The 25,080-nt window shown below is 44.5% G+C and overlaps 1 protein-coding gene across 1 annotated transcript in view; it reads right to left on the bottom strand.

Annotated features, from left to right (window-relative positions):
- Window positions 1-24,232, bottom strand: part of PRPSAP1 (phosphoribosyl pyrophosphate synthetase associated protein 1) — a 31,697-nt gene extending 7,465 nt beyond the window's left edge. Inside the window, exons 1-7 of the mRNA XM_060082283.1 lie at window positions 23,550-24,232; window positions 21,067-21,119; window positions 18,478-18,544; window positions 5,434-5,606; window positions 3,976-4,091; window positions 3,457-3,512; window positions 2,593-2,738 (exon numbers count right to left, since the gene is read on the bottom strand). Of these exons, the coding sequence (XP_059938266.1) occupies window positions 2,593-2,738; window positions 3,457-3,512; window positions 3,976-4,091; window positions 5,434-5,606; window positions 18,478-18,544; window positions 21,067-21,119; window positions 23,550-23,719 (781 nt within the window). The 5' untranslated portion in view covers window positions 23,720-24,232. The remainder of the gene's footprint in view (window positions 1-2,592; window positions 2,739-3,456; window positions 3,513-3,975; window positions 4,092-5,433; window positions 5,607-18,477; window positions 18,545-21,066; window positions 21,120-23,549) is intronic.
- Between the last annotated feature and the right edge of the window lie 848 nt (window positions 24,233-25,080).

Here is a 25,080-nt window from a genome sequence, read left to right as displayed (position 1 = left end):
ATATTGTGGCAATTTGGCAATATCTGTCAACTTAACTTCTGACCCAATAATCTGATTTCTTGGTCTTTATCCTGTAAATACATTTGGTCACTTATGAAAGAATGTAAGTCGAGGTTAATCACAGGCAATGACATACAGTGACTGAGTGTGTCCACTCTGGAGCCCAAATCTTGGTTTCTAAATACTACTTCCCACTGAAGGAACTGGGGCTCCGTGGAGAAATGGCTGATCCCAGGGCTAAGAAAGTACGAGATGAACATGGAACATCTAGTTGTACCAGGAAGTAACAAGGAAGAGTCAACACACAATAGGGACACGTCCAAAGAACATGGGAGGCAGCCTGAAGGAGTCCTCTCTGGCCAAGTATGAGACAGTTTGAGCATTAACACAAGTAGTAGCAATGGACTATAACGTGCTGAATAAACCAAGATTCCACGAATCCACACTGATATAAATGACTGAACGGACAGGGAAGAAGGGGAATTAGAAAAACCTCCATTTGACAAAAATCATAGTAATAAGTGATTCAACCCAATATGAGGAAAGAAACAAGCCCCAACGAAAGGATATTCTACAAATAACCGGCCTGCACTCTTCAGAAGTATCAAGGTCACTGGAGACAAAGAACAGAGGAGTCACTCCTGATTAACTGAGACCAAAGAGAAATGACAACTGGTGCGACGTGTGATCTTACACTGGGTCCTGGGCCCCAAAAAACTGTTTTCTTTTCCTCTGAAGGACATTGGTGGGACAGCTGGTAAAATGTGGATAAGGTCTGCAGATTAGATAACAGTATCGTAACAACGTGATTTTCCTGAGTCTGATAATCATACGTGGTTATATTAGACAGTCTCTGTTTTTAGGAAATATACACAAGTATTTAGCAATAAAGGGGCATTATGTCTGCAACTCACTCTCAATGGTTCAGAAAAAAAAAAGGCATATATAAATGTTCAATTTGGGGGCTCTGAGTGAAGAGTAGACAGGAATTTTGTATTATTCTTTCACCTTTTCTCTAAGTCTGCAGTTAGTTCAAAATAAAAAGCTAAAAAAAACCAAAGTAGTGTGGATTCTGGCATCAGCAGCTACATTCCAAACCCTGGCGCCACCAGCCCCGGCCGTGTGTCTCGGTTTCCTCACTGGCAGAATGAGGGATCACAAGAGCACCTATGCGTACTATTGTGCAAGGACCAAATTCGAAGATCTACTAAGGGGCTTAGAACGGCTCTTGGCATATAATAAGGACTCAACAGATGTTTATTTATTTTATTTTATTTTAAAATTTATTATTTATTTTTATTTTTATTTTTGGCTTGTGGGATCTCAGTTCCCCGACCAGGGATCAGACCTAGGTCCACAGAAGTGAGAGCACCAAGTCCTAACCACTGGACCGCCAGGGAATTCCCAACAGACGTTTATTACTATTGGAGCCTTGTTTTTTATACCCAAAGGTTGGGAAAAAAAAATAAGTGCATCAACAGGGGACTGGTTAAATAAATTATGGCATATCCATAAAACAGTATACTATGAAACTGTAAAGACAGAAATCTGTATGGACTGAGAACGGGCTACTGAATGAAAAAAGTAAGGGGCAGAACGATGTATAACATACAACTAACTGTTTGCGTGAAAATGAGGGAATTTGCTTGTATTTGCATAAAAGCTCTAAATGGATACACAAGAAACCAACCACACTGGAGATCAGAGCAGCTGCAGGAGAGGGGGGAGGTGGGTGGGTGGAAAGGTTTTTCACCATAAAGGATTTTATACTTTTTGAATTTTGAAATATGTGAATGTATTCCCTATTCAAGAACTTTAATTATGAAAATCTCAAAAAAAAAATGCTGTGACACTAAAAATTTAAAATTATATTACTTTTTTCTCTTATAATAAAAACCTCCAAAGTTGAAAACAGAGCAGTGGAAATTTTATAGAATGAGGAAAAAAAAATTGTAATGTTTATACCTTAGACAGGAGCCTGTCTGAAATAAACTGTCTGCGGTGTAACCATGCTAATATTTTCCCAGCGTATTAGTCTGTATCTTTCTGAGGCATGGCAAACAGATACAGATTTTAAAAAGAAATACTCTCCTTCCTCTAAAACCCATGATATATCTTCCAGCATAGAATGCTTGTTATTGTCACTCAAAAGTCCACCGAAGTAAATAGCTTCCACTCTATTGGATTAAAATAAATTAGTCAGGCATCAGGTCAAAGGGCTACATCACTAAATTAAGTGCTAAAGTTATCTGATCACCAAAGCCTGATATGTGATCAATGGTTGCTATCATCCATCTTACCAAAATATAAAAGCTTAAGATTTCACACCACTACACATACAACATTTTTACTAAAGCTAAAATTATTTCACTCTCTGAACGCCAAGTGCTGCCCAGATTAGCTCAATTGTCCTTACCTAGTCTACAAAAGTGTGTAACCAAATCTTTGACAAAAGGCAAAATCAACATAATACCATTCAATTATTTAAAAATACCACAACAGCATCTACATAGGTATTAACTCCTAGGCATTCATACTATTCAAAACTTTCTTCCATTTACAAATAGAATAAAACCACAGAGCTGATCTTACATGGCAATTCCAGCCCAGGGTGGACAGTCGCGTTCTTGACCATCGGGGGAGAATGACGGCCGTCATCCATGTCCAGCTCTGCACACTGAGCCTCCCCGTGGATCACAGCTAAACCCAGGCGCAGCCTCTCTGCGTACGACTGGGCCCTAAGAGGAAGGTAACGGGAAAGGGTGAGGTTCATGGGAAGGAAAACCCAAACGCTGCTTTTTCATCACTTTGTTAACCACGGAATGAAAATATCATTCAACCTTTTATGGATATGCAAAGGAATTACTTCTACAAATCAGGAAGTGCGGCCCAGGCCGGAATGTAAATACCTCAAGAGGCCACTCGAAATGGGATGTGGGCTGGTATCTGATTCTAGATCATTTTGGTTCTACCCTTTGTCCAACAGTGTCACACTCATCTTCAGGGTTTTTTTGTTTGTTTTGTTTTTTTCCCCTATTTTTTGGCTGCACCTCAAGGCATGCTGGATCTTAGTTCCCCAACCAGGAATCGAACCCGTGCCCCCTGCAGTGGAAGCACGGTGTCTTAAAACCACTGGACCGCCATGGAAGTCCCTCATCTTCAGAAGAACTCTGTTCAAAAAGGTCTCAAAAACCACTGTCTCAAAGGCGCTCACAGTCTTCCTGTTTTCCTTTTCCTGAGAACTTGAAGGAAGAGCTTCATTTTCTCCCAGGGGAAAAATGAGTAACTCCGAGAAATGCTCGTGTTGTTTGGAAACTAGAGGTAAAGCTGTGGTTTGGGGCATGACAATGATTTGGGGGAGAGCTGGAGCTGATGAGTTTTCACAAGCCGTATTAAGACAGACCTCGGATTCTGAAACACCCAAAAGGGATGTGTATAAATGTCTGGCTTATTTACCTTTTTGCAGCATCAGGAGACTTAGCTACGATGACTGCATTTCTATAATTTGGAATCTAGATTTGGAGGAAAAATAAGAAAATACTGAAAAGGTATCAAAAAAATAACACCTGGGTGCTGGCAATACATTTTTTTCCTCTTATAACAATGATCCATACTAGCAAACAAACAAGCTAGAATTTCATTCACTCATTTTAACATTTTTTAACCCTTATCAATCAGCACCATTGCCAAAGTCTGCTACATCAAGAAGATAAAAATAATTAATTCCTAAAAACTTCATTTTAGAAAATATAAGCAAATTGCTAAAAATACTTAGAAGGAAATCCATTTTTAATTTCTTTAAAAAATACTATCCTCTGTGCCTAAATGCTGACCTTATCTGACTGCCTCAGGCATTAAGACTTAAGGGAAAGATCATTTGATCATTGGATGTGCCTTTCACTATTGAAATCTGGTACCAGAGAACTACATAGGGTCTCTTTTGAGGACAATGGGGTATTTGCTGATGCTCCTCACTTCTTCCTGGATATACTGAAGCAGGAAAGGTGAGGCTCTAAGGTTGTCCACAGGAAAGCTGAAAAAGCCTTGTATTTCCTTTTGATGAAGATCCATAGTGATAATGTGAGTTAAACCTGAAATTTTAAAACAAAAAATTACAAAGTTCACCCCTACAAGTTAACGGCTACAGTGGACACAAACTAGAAGCCCAATGCCTCTTTCCTAATGGAAGACTGAAGGCAGGGGGGTGCTGGGAACAAGCATGTTTGTTATAGACCTTATTTGCAATCTTAACAAAACGTAATGAGCTAAAGACAATGTTAAGCCTAAAGTAAAGGAGCCTATGACCTACCACATGGACTAAAACACTAAAACTAAAAAACAGCACTCTCCTCTACTATAATCATCGGCTTAGGCCTGAACACTGGGAAAAGAAAAATCAGGTAGAAGCAAAAATATAAACATGGAATTAAATACTGGAGCAAAAATAGATGTAAAAAATAGGCCCTGATTAAAGAATTTAGGAAGAAATGTTAAAGGACTGTAGATTAAGGCAGAAGAAATAGGAAAGCAAAAGCCAAGTTATATATATACTAGAAGGAGAGAAATCCATAAACACAATGATAAGACACTGAAGAGTTTGGAAACATGTGTATATGTCCGAAGAGAATGGGTCAAGTACAGAAAAACAATGAAAACATACTCTTATAATCAACAGTGCTAAGCAAAAAAAAGGTACACATATAAATACATGGCAAATGGCCAAAGTCACTGAAAAATTTCCAGGGCGAAGAAGCAGAATTATTTGTTCTTTCCAAAAACATTACACATTTTTATAGAGAATGGAATTCAAATGTGTTTCTCAGGACTCAGATATATATTTGAGTTTTTAAATAAACATGCGGCAAATAAAATCCCATTAATTGTAAAGGGCTATTACATTTGATTTAGAGGCCATAAAGTATGTCACCACTACACAAACACACAATGAAAATGATCTGCTGTACAGAGACAATCGGGGAGGGGGAAAAAAAAGAGTATATAAGCTGAAGAAGTAGTAAAGGAAAAATCCAGTTTTACTATTATGTACATCAATAGAATTTAGCTAAGGTTTAAATAAATCTAGACTTGAAACTCAAAAGATCACATCCGAATGCCAAGATCGCCAGCTGAAGTTTCGATGATAAGATGAAATGGAAAAGAAGGTGGAATGCGGAAAAAGTCCAAGATGAGAGAAGTAAGCCCTGAAGCAGACAAGGTCACTCTGAAGGAGGACAAAGAGAACAGAAAAAGAATTGACACCTAAGCTCACTTATCCCTAAGCAGAACTCTGCAAATGGAAGCAAGACTAAGTAGCTACTGAACAACACTCAGAGAAAATAGGTCCCCAACCAGCTACCTGCGGTATGGACTAATCTGGCACAGGGGACAGTCCCAAGCAACGGCGCGGGGTCCCGGGGCGATGGCCACACTCACCGGCTTTCGCCAGCATGGACGCCAGGAGCTTGCATACGATGGAGCCCCTCTTCCTCATCTTGCTCTGCTTGCTGTAGGGGAAGTAGGGGATGACGCCGATAATATTCCTGGCACACGCGGTCTTCAGTGCATAAGCCATGATCAGTAACTCCATCACGGCTGTATTCACGTCTCTGAAACAGAAGAGATTTGCACTTTTGGATTAATTTCATTTATTAACTCCTGGCAAAGATCTCAACCTCAGGGCTTCCCTGGTGGCGCAGTGGTTGAGAGTCCGCCTGCCGATGCAGGGGACACGGGTTTGTGCCCCGGTCCGGGAGGATCCCACATGCCGCGGAGCAGCTGGGCCCGTGAGCCATGGCCTCTGAGCCTGCGCATCCGGAGCCTGTGCTCCGCAACGGGAGAGGCCACAACAGTGAGAGGCTCGCGTACCGCAAAAAAAAAAAAAAGATCTCAACCTCAGCAATCTGACCTGGGCTGCCAAGAATGACGTTACGTGGATCATCACGCTAGCTTATGACGGCACTTCCTGAATAGAGGAGAAAGCTTATTAACTCCTCTTTATAGCTGTCTGAGTTCCAGTTTTCATGTGAGGTTACTTAAATTCACACAAGGTCATCCACTTTCACCTTCGCCTGGATCTTCTGTCAGTGACACGGTCACCAGAGCGGCAGGTGAAGCAGGCAGTGACTGCTGACGACCAGAGTGAACCCACCCCTGCTGGCACCATCCCCGGGACCTGAACTCGGGGCCAGAGCGCTAGCACCTCGTTTTCCTGGGAACACCAAGGGAAACCCACCCGCCCTTGTATTTAGCTGCCGTAACCATAAAGAATTTGGTCTCTTTTTTTTTCTTTTGGGAGTGGGGAGAAGGGGGAGGGGTGGGGAGATTTTGGAACTTAATTTCCAAATATCTCCCCCATCCCTTCTTTCCTTGAGATACATAGATTCCTAACAAAGATTACCCAGATAGACAAGAAAATATGAATCTGAAAGGTATTCAAAGGTAAGGCTATTTCCAAATTTTAACGAATGCTGACTGCTAACCCTTTGCCAAGGCTGATCAGGCAAAAGGTGGGGACTTGCTTGGTGGTGCAGTGGTTGAGAATCCGCCTGCCAATGCAGGGGACACGGGTTCGAGCCCTGGTCCGTGAAGATCCCACATGCCGTGGAACAACTAAGCCCATGTGCTACCACTACTGAGCCTGTGCTCTACAGCCCGTGAGCCACAACTATGGAGCCTGAGTGCCACAACTACTGAAGCCCGTGCGCCTAGATCCCATGCTCCGCAACAGAGAAGCCACTGCAATGAGAAGCCCGTGCACTGCAATGAAGAGTAGCCCCCTCTCACCGCAACTAGAGAAAGCCCGCGCGCAGCAATGAAGACCCAATGCAGCCAAAAATAAAATAAATAAATTTACTAAAAAAAAAAAAAAAAAAAAGCATAAGGTGGCCTCTGCCCTTAAAGTTAAGGGCCTTGAAATCCTTCCGGATGACCTTCCAAAGCTCTACCCTCTCTCTCTAGCCTCCTCCTACTCCTCTTTGGATTATCCAAGTGTCTTCAAACAGCCTCTCTTTTGCATCAGGAGTGTATCTCCCTTGCCTTCCCCAGATAAAGAAGATCATTTCTCACGTCCTAGTCCCCACGCAAGTGAGGAATAGGCTCTTCAGATTATACAGTTTCTGAATTATCTGATCTGCAGCAAAATGGAAAGCCTGCCATCAACATAGCAGAGACTTAATAAATGCTTGTTGAATAAGTGGTGGAATGAAATACTCATCATGAAATGCTTTTTAGCTCGAAGGACAGTCAGGCCATTTTCTCCCAGTCTCTTCCAGTTTATGTTTACACCTGTGCCCCTGGAGTGAGCGATGCAAAGACATCCTTTCACTCTGACAATGTTTTCCACACCCACGTTCAACTGGTGGAACTTCCAACCTCTCCTTTGTAGTTTCGATTTTTCACAACTATTTCAAGATTCTGTCAAAAGTTTCTATGTTTGTTTCTCCCACGGGGTAGGCAGAGTTGATTCTGGGCTCAACTTCAAGATGCAGTTGTCAACCTAGACATGCCTTTTGCATTGCTGACAGGTGACGTTACTTTCCAGCTGCCATTTCCTTCCTCTGAAATAAAGTGGTACATTCTTCTCCCTCGTGCTCCCAAATTAATAATGCCCCAAGTCTGCCATCAAAAGGTCAGAGGACACACGACCTTTTGGTATAATCAGGACAAAACACTTATCAAGGGCTTCCCTGGTGGCACAGTGGTTAAGAATCCACCTGCCATTGCAGGGGACACGGGTTCGAGCCCTGGTCCAGGAAGATCCCACATGCCGCGGAGCAACTAAGCCAGTGAGCCACAACTACTGAGCCTGTGCTCTAGAGCCCGCGAGCCACAGCTACTGAGTCCGCGAGCCTAGAGCCCGTGCCCTGCAACAAGAGAAGCCACTGCAATGAGAAGCCCACGCACCGCAACCTAGAGTAGCCCCTGCTTGCTGTATCTAGAGAAAGCGTGTGCGCAGTGACGAAAACCCAACACAGCCAAAAATAAAAATAAATAAAATAAAATTTAAAAAATAAATAAATAAAACACTTATCAAACACCTCCAAGGTACTTAGGAATTCATAATATTTGGTCGATTTTCAGCACTTTTCAACAGTTTTCATCCTGGGTCATCAATTCAACAAATATTTATTGAGCACCTTGCACCAGGCACTGTGTTAGGTGTGTCAGGTGGGGAGATAACAGGGTAAGCAAGGCTGACCTCATGTGGGGGAAGGCCAGAGACCCGCCCCGGGATCACCCTTGTAATCATCTGTCCCAAGGAGCACAGCTAACTCACCTAAGAATGTTCCCCTTCCCAAACACTTATCCTTCATTCCAGAGGGGAGAGCTTCCCTTCCCACAACGGATCTTAACCTTCCACTTGTGTGATGCAATGTGTGGCATTATAAAAGCTCCACTGGACCTGGTGGTTTCTTACACCAGATCCCAATGCCAACAATAACTGTTGAAGTTAATTAAACAGATCCTGGAAGAGTATCTATCTGGGTCATGGGTTTCTAGCTGGCTTTGTGATAGCATTTATAAGACACAACCACACAACACGAGGTTTGGATAGCACACAAGGGAAGGCCAGATGGTAAGACATTAATGTAACAACAGGAACAGTTTTGGAGGAGCCTTGATTTCAGAGTAACTTTCTTTCCGCTAATTACTAATTTTTCTCCTGAGGTTTTTATTTTTTACTTTTTCCTCTTCCTAATGCCCTGTGCCAAGGGAGTCAACATTCTCTAGCCCGAGGCTAAGGAAAGCCTCCCCCGCCCCACCCCTTATTGGTCAGGAAGGGAAGGCAACAAAAGGGCCTTTGTCACAACGGCTTTACCCATTCACTGAGGGACACTGGACAAATTGGATACCAAGCAGTTATTTTGTGGGCTAGCAGGGCGAAGAGAAATTGGCTGGCGGCCTCTGCTGTTTATCTGTTCCCTAAGACTGTTCCAAGTACATCCTGGCTAGTGCCTGTAGTCTTTGTATCTAAGTAGGACAATCTTAACTGTTTACCAACTATTTTTCTCTGCCCTAAGACTATCACATCTTATATTAAACTCAGCCCTGACTGCTCTCTCATTTTCGATAGACAAAAATGAGAGTTAAAGAAACAGACATGGTCTATACCTATCAATTAAAATTGCAAAGACAGACCAACACCACAGATGCAAGTACTGAGAACAGGTCATGGAGTACGATTTACCCCGTCCCCGCCTCCAACAATGAATCCCCTGCAGCAAATAAGCTGTAATGTTCTTTTAATGCCTCTTCTTTTTTTGGGTTTTTTTTTTTTTTTTTTTTGCAGTACGCAGGCCTCTCACTGTTGTGGCCTCTCCCGTTGCGGAGCACAGGCTCTGGACGCGCAGGCTCAGTGGCCATGGCTCACAGGCCTAGCCGCTCCGCGGCATGTGGGATCTTCCCGGACTGGGGCACAAACCTGTGTCCCCTGCATCGGCAGGCGGATTCTCAACCACTGCGCCACCAGGGAAGCCCTAATGCCTCTTCTTATGTTACATCACCATACTAGAACTTGTAACATAAACATGAAAATTGTCCTTCAAAAAAAACACTTTGTAAGCTTCATATCTATTTTACTTAGTTCCAATGCTCAGTACATTTTGAAACTCCTTGAGTACCACCCTGTGATATTGTGATTTATAATAAGAAATATGTATTTGGTTCCCATTTCGGGCACCAAGGTCCCTTCTAAAACCTTTGGAATTTCCTAAGCCTCGAGAGGAATAAAGGTGTCTTTAGTTATGTGAAGGGGGAGACTTTTGGACTGCACCTAAAGGAGGGGACTGGTTGCCAGGGAGACAAACCACGTGATTAGAGGGGTTGAACTTTCAGTCCCATCCCCATGACCTCTGGAGGTTGAAACAATCGCCTAAGGCTAACGATATCATCAATCATACCTATGTAATGAAGCCTCAGTAAAAAGCCAAATGGGGGTGGGGGTGGGTTCAGAGAGCTTCCAGGTTGGAGACCGTGTAGAGACTGGGGAGAGTGGCGTGAGAGCTCCATCCCTTCCTGCATACCTTGCCCTACACATCGCCTGCATCCGGTCCTTCCTGAGATACAACCAGAAGGTGAATGCCAAAGAAATTCTGAACAACGGCAGCACCAGAAAAAGGTCTATATTATATCTCAGGACATCGGCTCTAAAGGCGACTGAACTCATTTCAATGTCTAAGCTTTGTTCTGTTTGTCTAAAATCAGCCTTAGTACTTTAGGTAACATCCTCTCCTCCTCAATAGAAAAATCTGTAAGATACACTCCTTCGCCTTGTGCACAGGGATGTTCCCTGCCATTCCAGTAAACAAAGGATGCTGCCTGCCATCCCAATTCAACCAGGATCAAGCCACTTGCCACTGCAGTTGCCCACTGAAGGCAAGCCCCGAGGGGAATTCGGGATGGAGGAGAATAAGCAGCATTGTGTGCTTTGGATACCTGCCCTAGATAGAAAGATGCATATCTAAGGAATAATTTCAGTGACCCCAGATCCTTGCATCTAAAATCATTAACTTGAGATGTCTGTTCTTTGTGATCAGCGGTAATCTTGTGATGTTCCAGTACATGTTTTTTTTCCAGCAAAAACCTCATATACATCCTGGCTCCTCCCTTACCTCTTTGGAGCAGTTTCTCAGAGCCATCTGAGTGGCTGGCTCCGGGCTACAGTCCTCAGTTAGGTCCTCAAATAAAACTTAACCTGCAACTTTTAGGTTGTGTGCTTTGCTTCAACTAATAATCTATATAACCATTTATAGCAGAGAGTACTAAAAAACTAAATTCCCTGCTAAATTAACGAAATTTAGTTGTCACTAAAATATTCTGTAGTCAGCAATAAAATAGTTTATTGTGACAAACCCAATAATCCTTTTTATGGGATACACACACACAGACATTCTCTTTGTCCTTTCTCCAAATTTTTCCTCTCCAATCCCCGTCATCCTAAGAGATACAGGAACCACAAGGTGAGGATGTTTTTGCTTTGATACCACCAAACTGAACCATAGGTGAAACAGGAGGGAAGGGGGCAGGGCATAACCATTGAAAGCATGACATAGCCTGAGGATATGACAGAAACTGATTAGAACCAAATGGGTCCAAGATGGCGGGCAAGTCAACTTCCACTAGACCTTGAGCCTCAGTATACGCTCACTGTAACACATCAGCAAGCTAAATGACACACCCACAGGCGCCATGACAATTCCAAGACTGACCAAAAGGATCAAAAAGTGGGTGGTGGCCCTATTCCTGGAAGTCCCCGCCCCTTCCTGAAATAGCTGGAATACTCCTCCCACTCATTAGCCTATCAAATTACCCACCCCTATAAACACTGACAAGCCCAGACCCTGGTGCCTTTCTCACCTTCTGAGATGGTCCACACTCTGTCTGTGGAGTGTGTTTCTCTCTAAATAAATCTACATCTTACCTATCACTTTGTCTCTCACTGAATTCTTTCTGCAACGAGACATCAAGAACCTGAACTTCGGGGGCTTCCCTGGTGGCGCAGTGGTTGAGAGTCTGCCTGCCAGTGCAGGGGACACGGGTTCAAGCCCTGGTCCGGGAAGATCCCACATGCTGCGGAGCAACTGGGCCTGTGAGCCACAGTTACTGAGCCTGTGCATCTGGAGCCTGTGCTCTGCAACAAGAGAGGCCCGCGCACCGTGATGAAGAGTGGCCCCCACTTGCCGCAACTAGAGAAAGCCCTCGCACAGAAACGAAGACCAAAGGAAGGAAGGAAGGAAGGAAGGAAGGAAGGAACCTGAACTTCATTAAGTCCTAAAACCAGATGTGTGATCTCAGTTGGAAGACCATGGGTTTTGGCTGGGTTCGAGTCCCGGCACGTGGGTTCAAGTCCCAATCTGAGGTGCATGGTTTCACAAGGAAGACAATTATGGCTTCTCAATAATCTCAAAACAAGTACACACAAGGGAATTGCACCATCTTCAGGACAGGGCTCTGGTTTCCAAAAGCACCATGTATATCTGTGCTGCTCCTTCAAAAGGAAACCTTTCCAGTAAGTGTGTAAAATTGCTGTCAAGGTTATTCTACAAGATTCACTTTCTCTGCTGCAACTCCATGGACTGCTCCCTACCTCTTCCTTTGTTCAAATTTTCGAGTATCCTAAGCACAAATGGGAAGAAAAAACTACAAATGTTTCCCAATTAGCCATTAACCAACTCATTTTTCCACATTAATTTGTCCTTTCCCTGGAAAACACCTGCACAGTGTAAAGTTCCGTATGTGTTACTGCCCCAGGATCACTCTAAACTGCATGTACTAAATATTTCTACTGCATTCTTGGTTACCATGAGATATGGAAACCAAGAATTAGATAAAGCACAACTTCTTGTCACAAAGAAGACTAACCACAAGCTGTCTCGAGATCCCAGGACAGGGCTGTTAATAGTGAGGGTTTAAAAAAATATATATATAGTGAGCGTTATTTTGTCGTGCCAATAGACTGTGAACTTATACTGTTTATGACGTGTTAAAGAAGTCTGAACTAAAACTAGGGAGGGAGATGTATTGTAACAAAACGGAAATTATGGATATAGCTGTCCCTCTACCCTACATGCATTAACAAGTGCACAATGATACCCCAGTGTGGAAATCTGTGGTTAGAGGACATAAAAGGGGGTGATGATGACACCTGCCTCAGAGGGTGGTGACTGGTGGAGGGGATGATCCACCTGAAGCCCTTCAGCCTCACACATGTCACCAACTTCACACACCAGCCAGGGCAAAGTCTGCTATTACTATTATTATTATATCTCTTCCCTACTTCCTGAATTCATAATAAAAGTAAAGAAATTAGAATACTCGATAGCCTCAGAGAGGTACTATAAAAACATTTGGTCCTTGACATATACACACTACTACGTATAGAATAGGTAATTGATAAGAACCTACTGAATAGCACAGGGACCTACTCAATACTCTATAATGACCTATATGGGAATAGAATCTAAAAAAAAGTGGATATATGTGTATGTAAAACTGACTCACTTTGCTATACAGCAAAAACTAACACAACATTGTAAATCAACTACCCTCCAATATAAAAAAATTTTTTAAATTCGGTCTTGCTAAGTCAATCCTATGATTAAGAAATTGATTGGAAAAGATTATACTTTCACAAAGGCATCAAAGCCTCGACCATCCCAGCTCATCATGAAAATGAAGACTGGTCAACACCCTGGCTCTCCAACAGCTGGACGTCAGCTGTCTACACACACAGCAGGAAGGCAGCTCATCAAGTCCCCGGTCACTAACGGCATCCAGGACTATCTGACACAATGGGGTCTCTGACATGACAAGGTCATAACCTCTTAGTTCCTCCCCTAACTCAGGGATGATTCCTGATTGCACGGAACAGAACAAAGCTACCAAGAGCACAGCTGCTCATGTGCTGGCACACAACTGACCACGACCAAGTTAACTCTTGTCCTAGAGATGAGTTCAAAGTCAGAGCTCAAATTCCAGGCTGAGGTGCAGACCTGTGAATTATGGCTAAGATTCCTTAAAGATAAACAGTTCCTGACAGGACACATGTTCTTTTGCTGCCATAAATTCAGTTAGGGTAGAGTAAAGAGACTTCACTGACCACCACTGCCTTTGGAGTCAGACCCCCAAATTTCCTGGAGGATGAGTGACAAAGGTGGCCCGTCTATGGCTACAAAGGTCGAGGTTCTGTTCTCTCTCCCTCAATAAACTAGTAAAAGGCTCTCAGTAGTCTAAGGAGGCCAAGCCAAGGATCTAGGGTCACCTGCAGCTCTGTCCTATACCCTAAGGAACTCAAGAATTCAGAGGTTAAAAAAAAAAAAAGAAGTGGTGACAATGCAACCTTACCATTCACCACCAACAAAAACCAGGATAAGCACAGAAGGCCAGGGAGCAGCCAAGGGGAGTGTCAAAGCTCTCTGACTACACATGTTCTAGGGCTACGCAAGCCCCTCAGGCTTTCCCCTCATTCCTAAGGTGCAGGTGTCAAACAAAAGCGTGGGGCAAAAAGATTCCCGTCACCAGGAGACAAACAGAACAAAACCAAAATTGCTGGAGGAAACATAAATTAGTAGATCCTCCATGGAGGGCAATATGCAATTATCTATCGATACCACAAATATTTCAAGTGTCTATCGATGCAGCCACATCTATCAATACTACAAATGCATGGATCCTCACACCCAGCAATCGCATTTCTTGGAATCTTCGTAGAGACACACCTTAAACACGGGCAATGTGACGCACATACAGGATGTCCCGCAGTTGGCAAGCACAAGACTAGAGACACAGCATATGCGACAGGAGGAATAAGCTTCGGTGTGTCCACAGAACACAGTATGAAGCCGCAGAAGACAAGATGGGAACACAGCTCCACTGAATCCCACCATAATGAAATATGGCAAACCTAAACTGAGGGTCATTCGACAAAAGAAACTGGCCAAAGTGTCGTCTTCAAAAGTGACAAAGTTTTGGGGCTTCCCTGGTGGCGCAGTGGTTGAGAGTCCGCCTGCCGATGCAGGGGACACGGGTTCGTGCCCCGATCCCGGAAGATCCCACATGCCGCGGAGCGGCTGGGCCCGCGAGCCATGGCCGCGGAGCCTGTGTGTCCGGAGCCTGTGCTCCGCAACGGGAGAGGCCACAGCAGTGAGAGGCCCGCGTACAGCAAAAAAAAAAAAAAAAAAAAAAAAAAAAAAAGTGACAAAGTTTTGAAAGTCAAGGAAAGACGGAGGGATGGTTCCAGACTGTCCAGAAGACACGACACAGACAACTAAGTGCTACCTGAGCCTCAACTGGCTCATTGTGCCAGGAAGAGGCCTGGGGGACAGCAGATGACACGGGGATGGGGTCTGAGGCTTAGGTGGTGACAACACAGAGGTCTCAGTATCCTGATTCTGACGGTGGCACTGTGGCTGTATAAGAGAAAGCCCTTGTTTGTAGGACCTACACGCTGAAGTGTTTGGGGTGGTGAGGCACCAGGCTGGCAACTCTGTCTAAAGTGGCTGCACAGCACAGGCTAGTTTTCTGGAAGTTTGTGATTGTTTCAAAATTAGAATCTTTTAAAGATAAGGTAGCTCTTTCTGTATTGATAGAATACAATGCTTGAAGTTCAGCAAAGCGTATTAGACATTTTTTTTTTACTGCATGTTAAGTATATTGATTAACTGATCTAAAAGAAAATATTTACAAGTGGATGAAGCATTTCAGAATTAAGTACATCTAGGCAAAGAAGACCTCAATGTAGGAAAATTTTTTGACTAAGTGAAATATTTTTAAATAATTATATTTTTTCAGTGATTATGATGTAGTCAAATCTACAAAATTCGTATTTATAAAATGTTAACATAATTGATGTGGCTACAGGTATGGTTATTTTATAACTGTCTTTTTCTTTTGGGAAGAAGAATAATTTCTGAGTAAACTTTAGGTAGATATTAGAATCATTGCTAACTTATCAATTTAGAGGTAACTTACACGCTTTTTTTTGTTTTTGAATTTCTGAGTTTTATTTTTTTTTTATACAGTAGGTTATTCGGTATCCATTTTATACGTATTAGTGTATACGTGTCAATCCCAGTCTCCCAAGTCATCCCACCCACCCCCCCGCCCGCCACTTTCCCCCCTTGGTGTCCATACGTTTGTTCTCTACATCTGTGTCTCAGTTTCTGCCCTGCAAACCGGTTCATCTGTACCATTTTTCTAGGTTCCTTTTTTTTTTTTTTGGCAGCACCGCTGGGCCTGTGGGATCTCAGTTCCCTGACCAGGGACAGAACCCTGCACTGGAGGCACAGAGTCCTCATCACTGGGCCGCCAGGGAATTCCCTATTAGACTCCTTCTATGTACAAATGAAGAAAAACATATAAGCAACTGCTTGAGCACACAGAGTCTCTGAAAAGAATGCTTAAGAACCTGATAACACTTGCCGTATCCAGGGAGGGAAGCAGGGTGGCTGATGGCAGAGGCAGGACTCATCATACACCCTTTTGAAACTTGAACCATGCAGATAAATTAAAATTACTTTTATTTTGGTTTTGAGGCTCACCTGAATTATGGAGACTAAATTTGTATGCACATTATCAAATAAAGAGGAACAACCAGGTATTTAGTTATCTCAGAGGGCTGGGGAATTTTTATTTTCTGATACACATTTCTATACTGCCTGTGTTTGCAGAGATGAACATTATTCTTCATGATCAGAAAAAAGTATTAAAATACTTAGTATCTAGCAGTTACCAGTGTACAGGGAACTCTGTTACACCAGGGTTCAGATTACTCACTCCATGACCCTGTGGTCCTCAGTTTCCTTCAGACCCCGTTTTCTCAATCCCTTCACAGGAGGCTGTAAGGAAAAATTTTTTCCCTTCTCTGTACATTTAGAACACTGAATACTTCTGGTCACCAAATGTGTGGGGATTTTCCCACACGTAGGTAATTCTCAGAATCTCGGGACACCAGCTGGGTATCCTACAATTCAACTCAATTCTGACACTCTCTGCCTGGACAAAGCATCAGATCCCACAGGTTAAGGGCCCAGTAAGACTGCCCCCTTCCTCACTTCAGACATGGGCAAGCCCAGGCTGTCACCTATGCTTCTGACCAACCCGCTATAAATCAGAGGTTCCCATGACCCCCTCCTCAGCTCCGATTAATTTGCTAGAGCAAAGTAAAAAAAGAAAAAAGAAAAAGGCAAAAAATATCTCAGGGACTTCCCTGGCAGTCCAGTGGTTAAGACTCCGTGCTTCCACTGCAGAGGGCACAGGTTCTATCCCCAGGTGGGGAACTAAGATCCCGCATGCCTCGTGGCATAGCCAATAAATAAATAAATAAAACTCAGAAAAACAGTTTTCTCACTAGATTACCAGGTTACTATCAAGGATGTAACTCAGGAACAGCCAGATGGGGGAGGTGCACAGGGCGAGGTATAGGGCAAGGGGTGCAGAGCTTCCACGCCCTTTCTGGGTGTACCACACCCTAGCACCTCCACGTCTTCACCAACCCAGAAGCTCTCCGAACCCAGTCCTTTCAGTTTTTTATGGAGGCTTCATTATACAGGCACAAATGATCAAATCATTGGCCACTGGCGACTGATTCAACTTCCAGCCCCTCTCCCCTCTCCGGAGGTCAGGGGGGCTGGGCTGAAAGTACCAACCCTCTAACCACAAGGTTGGTTACCCTGGCAACCAGCCCCCATCCTGTGTTTATCCAGGGGCTTTCCAAAAATCACCTCACTCACATAACTCAGGTGTAACTGAAAGGGGCTTGTTCTGAATAACCAAAGATACCTTTACTGCTCGTATCACTTAGGATATTCCAAGGGTTTTAGGAGCTCTGTGCCAGGAAAGGAAGACCAGATACATATTTCTTATCATAAATCACAGTATCACAGAGGCCAACAAGAGCTGCCATGTAGGACTGACACATAAGGATTAAAAATGATCCGTGTAAAGCATCCGCACCCTGCTGGCAGCCAGTGCCGTGTTTATTACTAACATGGCCTCAGGAATCTAAACCGATCAAGATGTGAAGGTCTGGATTTTTCAAAGACACTCGTGATCTATCGACCCCATTCCCAGTGAGGGGCTGAGAGGAGATAACCCCACAGGGAAGTTCATGCTCAGGTATGCCAGGATTCCCCCAGGGCCAGTCCTCCCACCCTGAGGGAAGGAGTGGTAGATAGTATCTGTGACAGACAGGCTAGAGACAGGTCACTGTGCAAAATAAAACCCACCATTTAACAACAACAAAGGCTTTCCAGGAGAGCTGAGCGGACAGACACTGGCCTAGGTTCCTGCAAATGGAGGTAGAATATTTTTGTCCTTGAGGAGTTTAAAGCTTGGAGAAGATGATCAAGTAAACAATAACAGGAGCTTCCCTGCTGGCGCAGTGGTTAAGAATCTGCCTGCCAATGCAGGGGACACGGGTTCGAGCCCTGGTCCAGGAAGATCCCACATGCCGTGGAGCAACTAAGCCCGTGCGCCACAACTACTGAGCCTGCGCTCTAGAGCCCATGAGCCACAACTACTGAGCCCACATGCCACAACTACTGAAGCCCACGCACCTAGAGCCCGTGCTCCACAAGAGAAGCCACCACAATGAGAAGCCCGCACACCGCAACAAAGAGTAGCCCCCACTGACCATAACTACAGAAAGCCCGCATGCAGCAACACAGCCAATAAATAAATAAATAAAATTTAAAAAAAATTTTAAAGTAAACAATAACAGTTAAGTATAGTGTGACAAGCGTGGCAGGAATTCCAAAAGACTATATATATATACATACATTTATAGAGAGAGAGAGACACACACACACATATATAGACCCACACACATATATGTGTACACATATAGTATTTTGGAAAGCATTTAATGTGAAAACACATTTATAATTTAAAGAAAATGGAACTGTTGTTCATATAAAAAGATAATAAGTTATATCACTAAGATTTTTTGAGGAAGAGAGATAAATAAAGTAGTGCTCTTACCTGGGTATTGTCTGTATAATGAAAATATCTTGGCCACGAACAGATTCTTTTATTTCAACTCTTGTTTCTGAAAAATAAAAACGTTCTGCAGTTTGAAGAAAAGCTCTTCACGGTACAATAATCAGGCAGCAGTTGGAGGAAGTAAAGGTGAGTCTAAACCAATGCTTTGCTTAGCGCACCAAAATAAATTCTTAAGAGATCTCGGAATGGCATGTACTTATGTAAAAAACAGTCAAGCTAAGCGGAGAAAAAGCCAAAAATAGACTAGAAGGCAAAAGCAACAAACAAGTGTACGTAAAATCTCAGGGTCCAGAAAAGAATATCCGTCACTAAATAAACACAAGATGCTTAGGGAAAAGTATACAGCGAATAAAGAGGCCAAAAGTTAATATCCTTATTATTCTTTCAACAAAGGCCAATGCCTCCTCTGTTCCAGGCCCCGAGTTGGGGTCCCAAAGTGGGGGACCTGGACCAAGGGGACAAAGACTGACTCAGGAGAGACAATGCAATGCCAAAGGCTGGCAAACTCTCCAGGCCAATGTGCAGGAGAAAGACCAGCCATGAAAAAAGAGAAAGAGGCCTGGCAATGATGGCCTCGCTGTAGACTGGAACATACAGTGAGGCAAGGAGTACGGAACATGCAAAGACGTGGGGCAGAGTGGGGCTGCCACTGTGCGCTCGGAAACACAGCGAGAGAGGAGAGAGAGACAGAGAGGAGGTCAGGGAGCTGACCAGGACCACACCACGCAGGAGTCTGGATTTTATTCCAAGGGGTGACAGCAGAGCCACTGGAGGACTCGTGTGATCACTGGCTACTGTGTGAGGACAACGGTGGCAAAGCAAGAAGGGCTGCTTGGGGGAGCCACTCCAGGTGCTTCTGAAGGAGTCCAGGCAAGCGACAGATGGCGGGCTGGACCAGAGCAGCTGCAGTGGAGGTAGTGAGAGGCAGGCAGGCTTCAGATGGATTCTTGAATCAGAGCACACAAGACGTGCTGACGGACGTGATGAAGGACGAAGCAGGTGAGATGGGCAGAACTCAGAACCCAAAGGGCCCCACGTGATTGCTAAGGAGACTGGACCATGGCCTATACAGTTTTAAACAGTAGTAAGTAAAAATGTTTGCATTTTGGAAATATCCTGATGGAAGTGGGTAGAACAGACTACAGAGGCTGAAAATGGAGGTAAGAAGACCCGTTAAGAAGCTACTTTGACAGCATGAGAGAGAGCTAGGAGGCCTGGAACAGGGATGGGAGGATGGAGAAAAAGGTCTTCCCTAAACCACCCTCTTTTCCTCCAGCGCTTCATTTATGAGAAACCCAAATGCCATCACAATGAAGGAAATTCATTACTGTTAAATAGGCTATCTCACCTATCTGCACCATCTTCAGGTTTTTAAATACCAGCATCTCCTGACTTGTCCTGGCAGGAAAATTTCTCAAGTCACCAAGTTAAAAGTTGTGAGTGTGGAAGCTGGATGAAGGGTTTCTGGGGGTTAATTACAACACACATGTAACTTACACACACCCCGGGAACGTGTGCTTTCCATTACTACCCATTAAACTATCTTTCCCTCTTCCAATACTTTGCTTTATTAGCTCCCCAAACATCAATTTTGTTTTAATTATCTCCTGTTAAGCTAGTGATACCATAGACAGTTACACCTTGCAAAGAGAAAAGCAAGTACAAAAACATGAATCCAAGGCCTTCAACTCTGCAAAAATAATTCCAAATTGTTTTTATACGAACTTGTCTTCGCAATGAGTGATGACATTATACTCTGGAACCCACTGGGGTGGGGGGTGGGGTTATGATGCTGCTGCATTCCTGGGACATTGGCTATCAACAAGTGCCTTCAAGCAATATCATTTAATGTTCCAGCTCTCCCCAGAAACCCAGGCGTCGGCAAAAATGGGTGACCAACCCACGGTGAGGGTCAACAAGACTTGAGAGAAAAAAAAGAGACATAAAACTAACTCAAGGAAGTTTTTTAAATAAGTCGTTACTATCTAGTACCGATTGCACTTAATGTCATTTGATGGCCTAATGAAACAGATAAATGTAAAAAGTACTTATCAAATACAGCACAATATGGAAGAAAAAACTTACGCTCTACATCGCTCCTTTATCTCATTCTAAAACGATAGGATATTTGCATTATCTTGGAACAGGAGGAAAGGAGACTTTTAAGGAGGAGCAAAGAAGTCAAGATTTAGAGGGACGAACGGAATGCCCTCTGCCCCAACTGTTAAAACAGAAACGCGGGGCTTCCCTGGCGGCGCACTGGTTGAGGGTCCACCTGCCGATGCAGGGGACGTGGGTTCGTGCCCCGGTCCGGGAAGATCCCACATGCCGCTGAGCGGCTGGGCCCAAGAGCCATGGCCGCTGAGCCTGCGCGTCCGGAGCCTGAGCCCCGCAGCGGGAGAGGCCACAGCAGTGAGAGGCCCGCGTACCGCAAAAAAACAAAAAAAAAAACAAAAAAAAACCTCATTTCTGTGTTAAACATGATTAACATTCGCCTTTTAAAAACATGCCAGCCGATTAAACAGAGTTTAGAGAACAAAGGATGTTTAAGAAATAAGTTTAACTTACCTCCATTGGTCTCTTGATAAACCACAGACTTCCCCAATTCAGCACCAAGACGCCTAAAGGAGGGGGAGGGGGAGGCAATTAAGAACGCTCTTTTTTAAAAACTCCAGTTCACAGGCATGTGTTTAACAAAAAGACTACAATAACTACACCAGCATTCTTTTACCAAAAAAAAAAAAAAAAAATTTTAGAAAATTTAATTCATTAAGAGTTAAAACCTGCTGTCACTCCACAAGCAGCTTCCAGCGCTCACCAATCTGTAACACACTGCTTTACTGGGAAGAGCCCACAATCAAAGTTTAGTGTCTAGTTCCATTGTTGTTTTGAATAATAATTGTCTTGGAACATCAATACCCAACAAATATGTGGTTGCTAGCAATAATTCCAAAACACACAAGCCCAGGGTAAATGCCTCAATTGTCAAAAGCGTTACAGACTTCAGTGCCATTGCAGTGTGAATCTTGTCTGGATCCTGATTAGAACAAACCAAGTGTAAAAACCCATTTTGGGGACAACCTAGGAAATATGAACAAGGACTAGATACTAGATATTAAGGAATTAATGGTAGGTTTTTGTTTGTTTTCAGTTCTTATCAGTTAGCATTACCATTTTTATGAGTGAAATGATATAAGGGTGGAATCTGTTTAAAAACACTCCAACCAAGTGTACAACAGAATATTATTCAGCCTTAAAAAGGAATGAAATTCTGGTACATGCTACAATACGGATGAACCTTGAAAAAATGATTCTAAGTAAAATAAGTCAGGCACAAAAATACAAATACTGCATGATTCCATTTATAGGAAGTACCTAGAATAGGCACATTCACAGTCACACAAAGTAGAACAGAGGTTACCAGGGTCTTGGGAGTAGGGGGAATGGAGAGTTAGTGCTTAAAGGGTACGGAGTTTCTGTTTGAAACGATTAAAAGATCTGGAAATGAATAGTGGTGATAATCACACAACACTGTGAATGTACTTAATGTCAGTGAATTGCACACTTAAAAGTGGTTAAAACTTTTCTGGAACTTTTCAAGAACCAAATATAAAAACAAAAAAGCGAAACCATTGACTATTTAAATCTGCCCTCCTCCCTCTGCTTTCTCTTAGCAAGGTCACTGTGGTAAATCTGACCCAAGGTAAACAAACACAAGCTTTATATTTAAAATTAGTATTTTAGTTGGCCTCAAAAAGAAAGACAAATAATCAGAGGCTAGAAATAGAAACTAGGTAGTAGATTGCAAAAGGATTGTTTGGTTTTTTTTTTACACTCTTCTAATCTCATTCAAAACTCTAACTCAGTAATAGGCATTACTGAGAAAACGTGACTAAAGTTTCCCCTTTCTTCTACATTTTCATCTAGAATTTTAAAATATCTTCATACCATTAATTATCAACTCTGAAAAACCCACAGAACTCTAATGTAAGTTGTTTAAAATGTGAAAATGACTTTAAAAGTTAAAAGACAAGCTTATTTATTTTATAACAAGTTTATTTGCAAAGGGCTCAAAAGGCTCCTCCTTTACACTAGGGTTCTGGGATTCTTCACAAGAGCCAACTAGAAAAGAGGCCATTTAGTAAACATGTTTTATTCAGAGGGCCACTATGAGCCTCTGCTCTGCTAGATGCTTGATCTACTTTATTTTGTTCGTGCTCACAATGTTCTGGGTCCAACAGATGGAATTATCCCTATTTTACCAATGAAGTTCAGGAAAATCAAGTCTCTTGCCCAGGGTAAGACTGACAAGGCCTTCAGACCCCAAAGGCCACTTGAGGCCAGAGGCTTCCTTAGGTGAAAAAGACAAGGAAAGGCAAAGACTTCGACTGATCGAATCTAACGGACTTACAAAATACGGTTAGACCATGGTTTCTATCACCAACTCCGACAAATCGGCTCCCCTAGGGTTGCCCTGTTCTCCCTGCCCTCCCCTACACCTCTACTTCTGTCGGTGCACCTTGCGCCTCGCGGGTCTTCCACCTGCAAGGCCCTCCGGCCGCCCCCACCTACTGCACCCGCCCCGTCCGTCCGCAGTGTTGTAACTACGTGCGGGCCTCCGTCTCCTCGGGGAGACTTGGGAATGGCAATGACCAGCTTCAGAGGTCAACCCCAACCGTGGGAAAGGGAGCCAAACCCAGAGCCCCTCTCTCCAAGGCGCTAATCCAGCGGTTACAGAATCCTCACCACCGCCTGGGAGGTGGGAGTGGGGAGCCGAAAGCAGGGCGAGCGGTCCAAGGACCCGGAGGCGGGGAGAAGCCAGCAAGAGTCAGACGAACGCTTTTCAGCTGCAGAACTGGGGGTGGGGTGGGGGGGTGATCCTCTGTCACCTCCAAGGGTTTGTCCAGACCTGAAACGGCAGGATTCTGCGACTCCCTCCCCCAGGTGCAGGACGATGGGGCCAAATTACCCCTCGCCCGGGTCGGGGGACGTGGAGACGAAGAGGAGCAAGGGAGGGGCCCCTCGGGACATCCCCGGCTCCCGCCCCTTACTCGGTGATGCGCTTGGCCAGCTCGGTGCAGGCAGCCGTGGAGTTGGCCGAGAAGACTCGGTAGCCGGTGCGGGCGGCGTTCATGGCCGGGCGGGCGGCGGGGCAGGCTCGCGGGGCGCGGAAAGCGGAGGACACGGAGAGCGGAGGCAGCAGCAGCAGCTTCTTGGGCATCGTCCGGCCCGGGGGCGCAGTTATAGCCGGCCCGCGGCGGGGCTGCACGGGGGAGCAGTAGGCCCGCGTAGGGAAGGAACCGAGAAACCCGGCACAGGAGGGAAGAGGTCAGAGACCCCCACCCTCCTCGTACAAAAGGCTACTAAGGGCTCTGGCGCAATCAGAGCTCGCTGCGACCTGTGCCGCAGCCACCTCAAAGCCAGTGACGACGGCACCGCCCCCTCCGGGAATCGAAAAGGCGCGGCTAGAGCGCCCACACAGTCACCATCTCAGATGAGGGCAGGGCTGTGCGCAACTATCTACAAGCTTTTTTTCCGAGGGAAGCATCACGGATTCACTCCGCCGCCTGATCTTGTCGCTCCACGGGAGTTCTTTTGCTCTCATCTTCTTGGGTGGTGCAGCCTGACTTGGTAGTGGTGCCAGCCTTTCCAACTTTTCCTCCAGGATCCAAAATGTCAGCCTCCGAGGTGGCTGACGATCTAGCTCTGCGCCTCCATGATAACACAGCGCTAGAGCCCTGCGAGGCGCATGCGCCGCGCTAGGCTGGGCTTGCTTTGAAAAGTGGAGGGCGGGGTTATTTCCGGGTGGTTGCCTGGGATACTAAAATGCCCAAAAGGTGGTGTACTCCTGAGCCTGATCTTTATTCCCTAAACAAACTCCAAACTTGCAACTGCACGTAAGGCAAGTCTCTCTGAACGAGTCAAGGCACTCCTGCAGTCTTTGCTCTCAATCAGAAAAGCCTTTATTCCTCCCCTTCCATGTGCTCCAGTCCCCTAAAGACCCACTCACGTGACATCTGCTCCACTGAGTCTTTCTAGATACTTCAACCACAGTAAGCCGCCCTCGCCCGCTGGGCGGTACCGTGCATGACACCATGTATAGTTGCTTCTATTTTTCTTAGCTTTGTGAACATCTGTCTTCCCGACCAGGATGTAAGTCCTCCTAGGGCAAGATCGTATGTCACTTAGTTCTTTGTATTTCCCAGTGTCCAGGGCAGTGTTATGGGTTCCAGAGGCACGCAATCAATACCTGTTGAATGAGGTCCAAGAAGAAAGTAAAGGGCAGGGAAGCATTTGAGTCACTAGTTATCAGTTGCCTCAGGATTGGGGAGGGAAGCTGATCTCCTGCTTCTCCATCTTCTGAGGACTCTGCCTGTTGTGACATTGGGCCTGAGGGAGCAACTGATTGTGATTCTTGTGTCATGAAGCCTCACAAGCCTGAAGCTTCAGGATTTGGAAATTGAACTGCCCCAGGGCCTGTAGCAGCCTGACCCACATTCCAGCTGGCTCTCCAGAATTACTGATGCACCCACCCCCTCTCTCCTAGAGCAGGTGAAAAAGAAAAAGAAAGAAAGAAAAGAA

Source organism: Mesoplodon densirostris, chromosome 18 (genome assembly GCF_025265405.1).
Source record: "Mesoplodon densirostris isolate mMesDen1 chromosome 18, mMesDen1 primary haplotype, whole genome shotgun sequence".
NCBI lineage: Eukaryota > Metazoa > Chordata > Mammalia > Artiodactyla > Ziphiidae > Mesoplodon > Mesoplodon densirostris.
The sequence above is the reverse complement of the archived record's forward strand: the minus strand, read 5'-3'. Positions and strand labels throughout refer to the sequence as shown.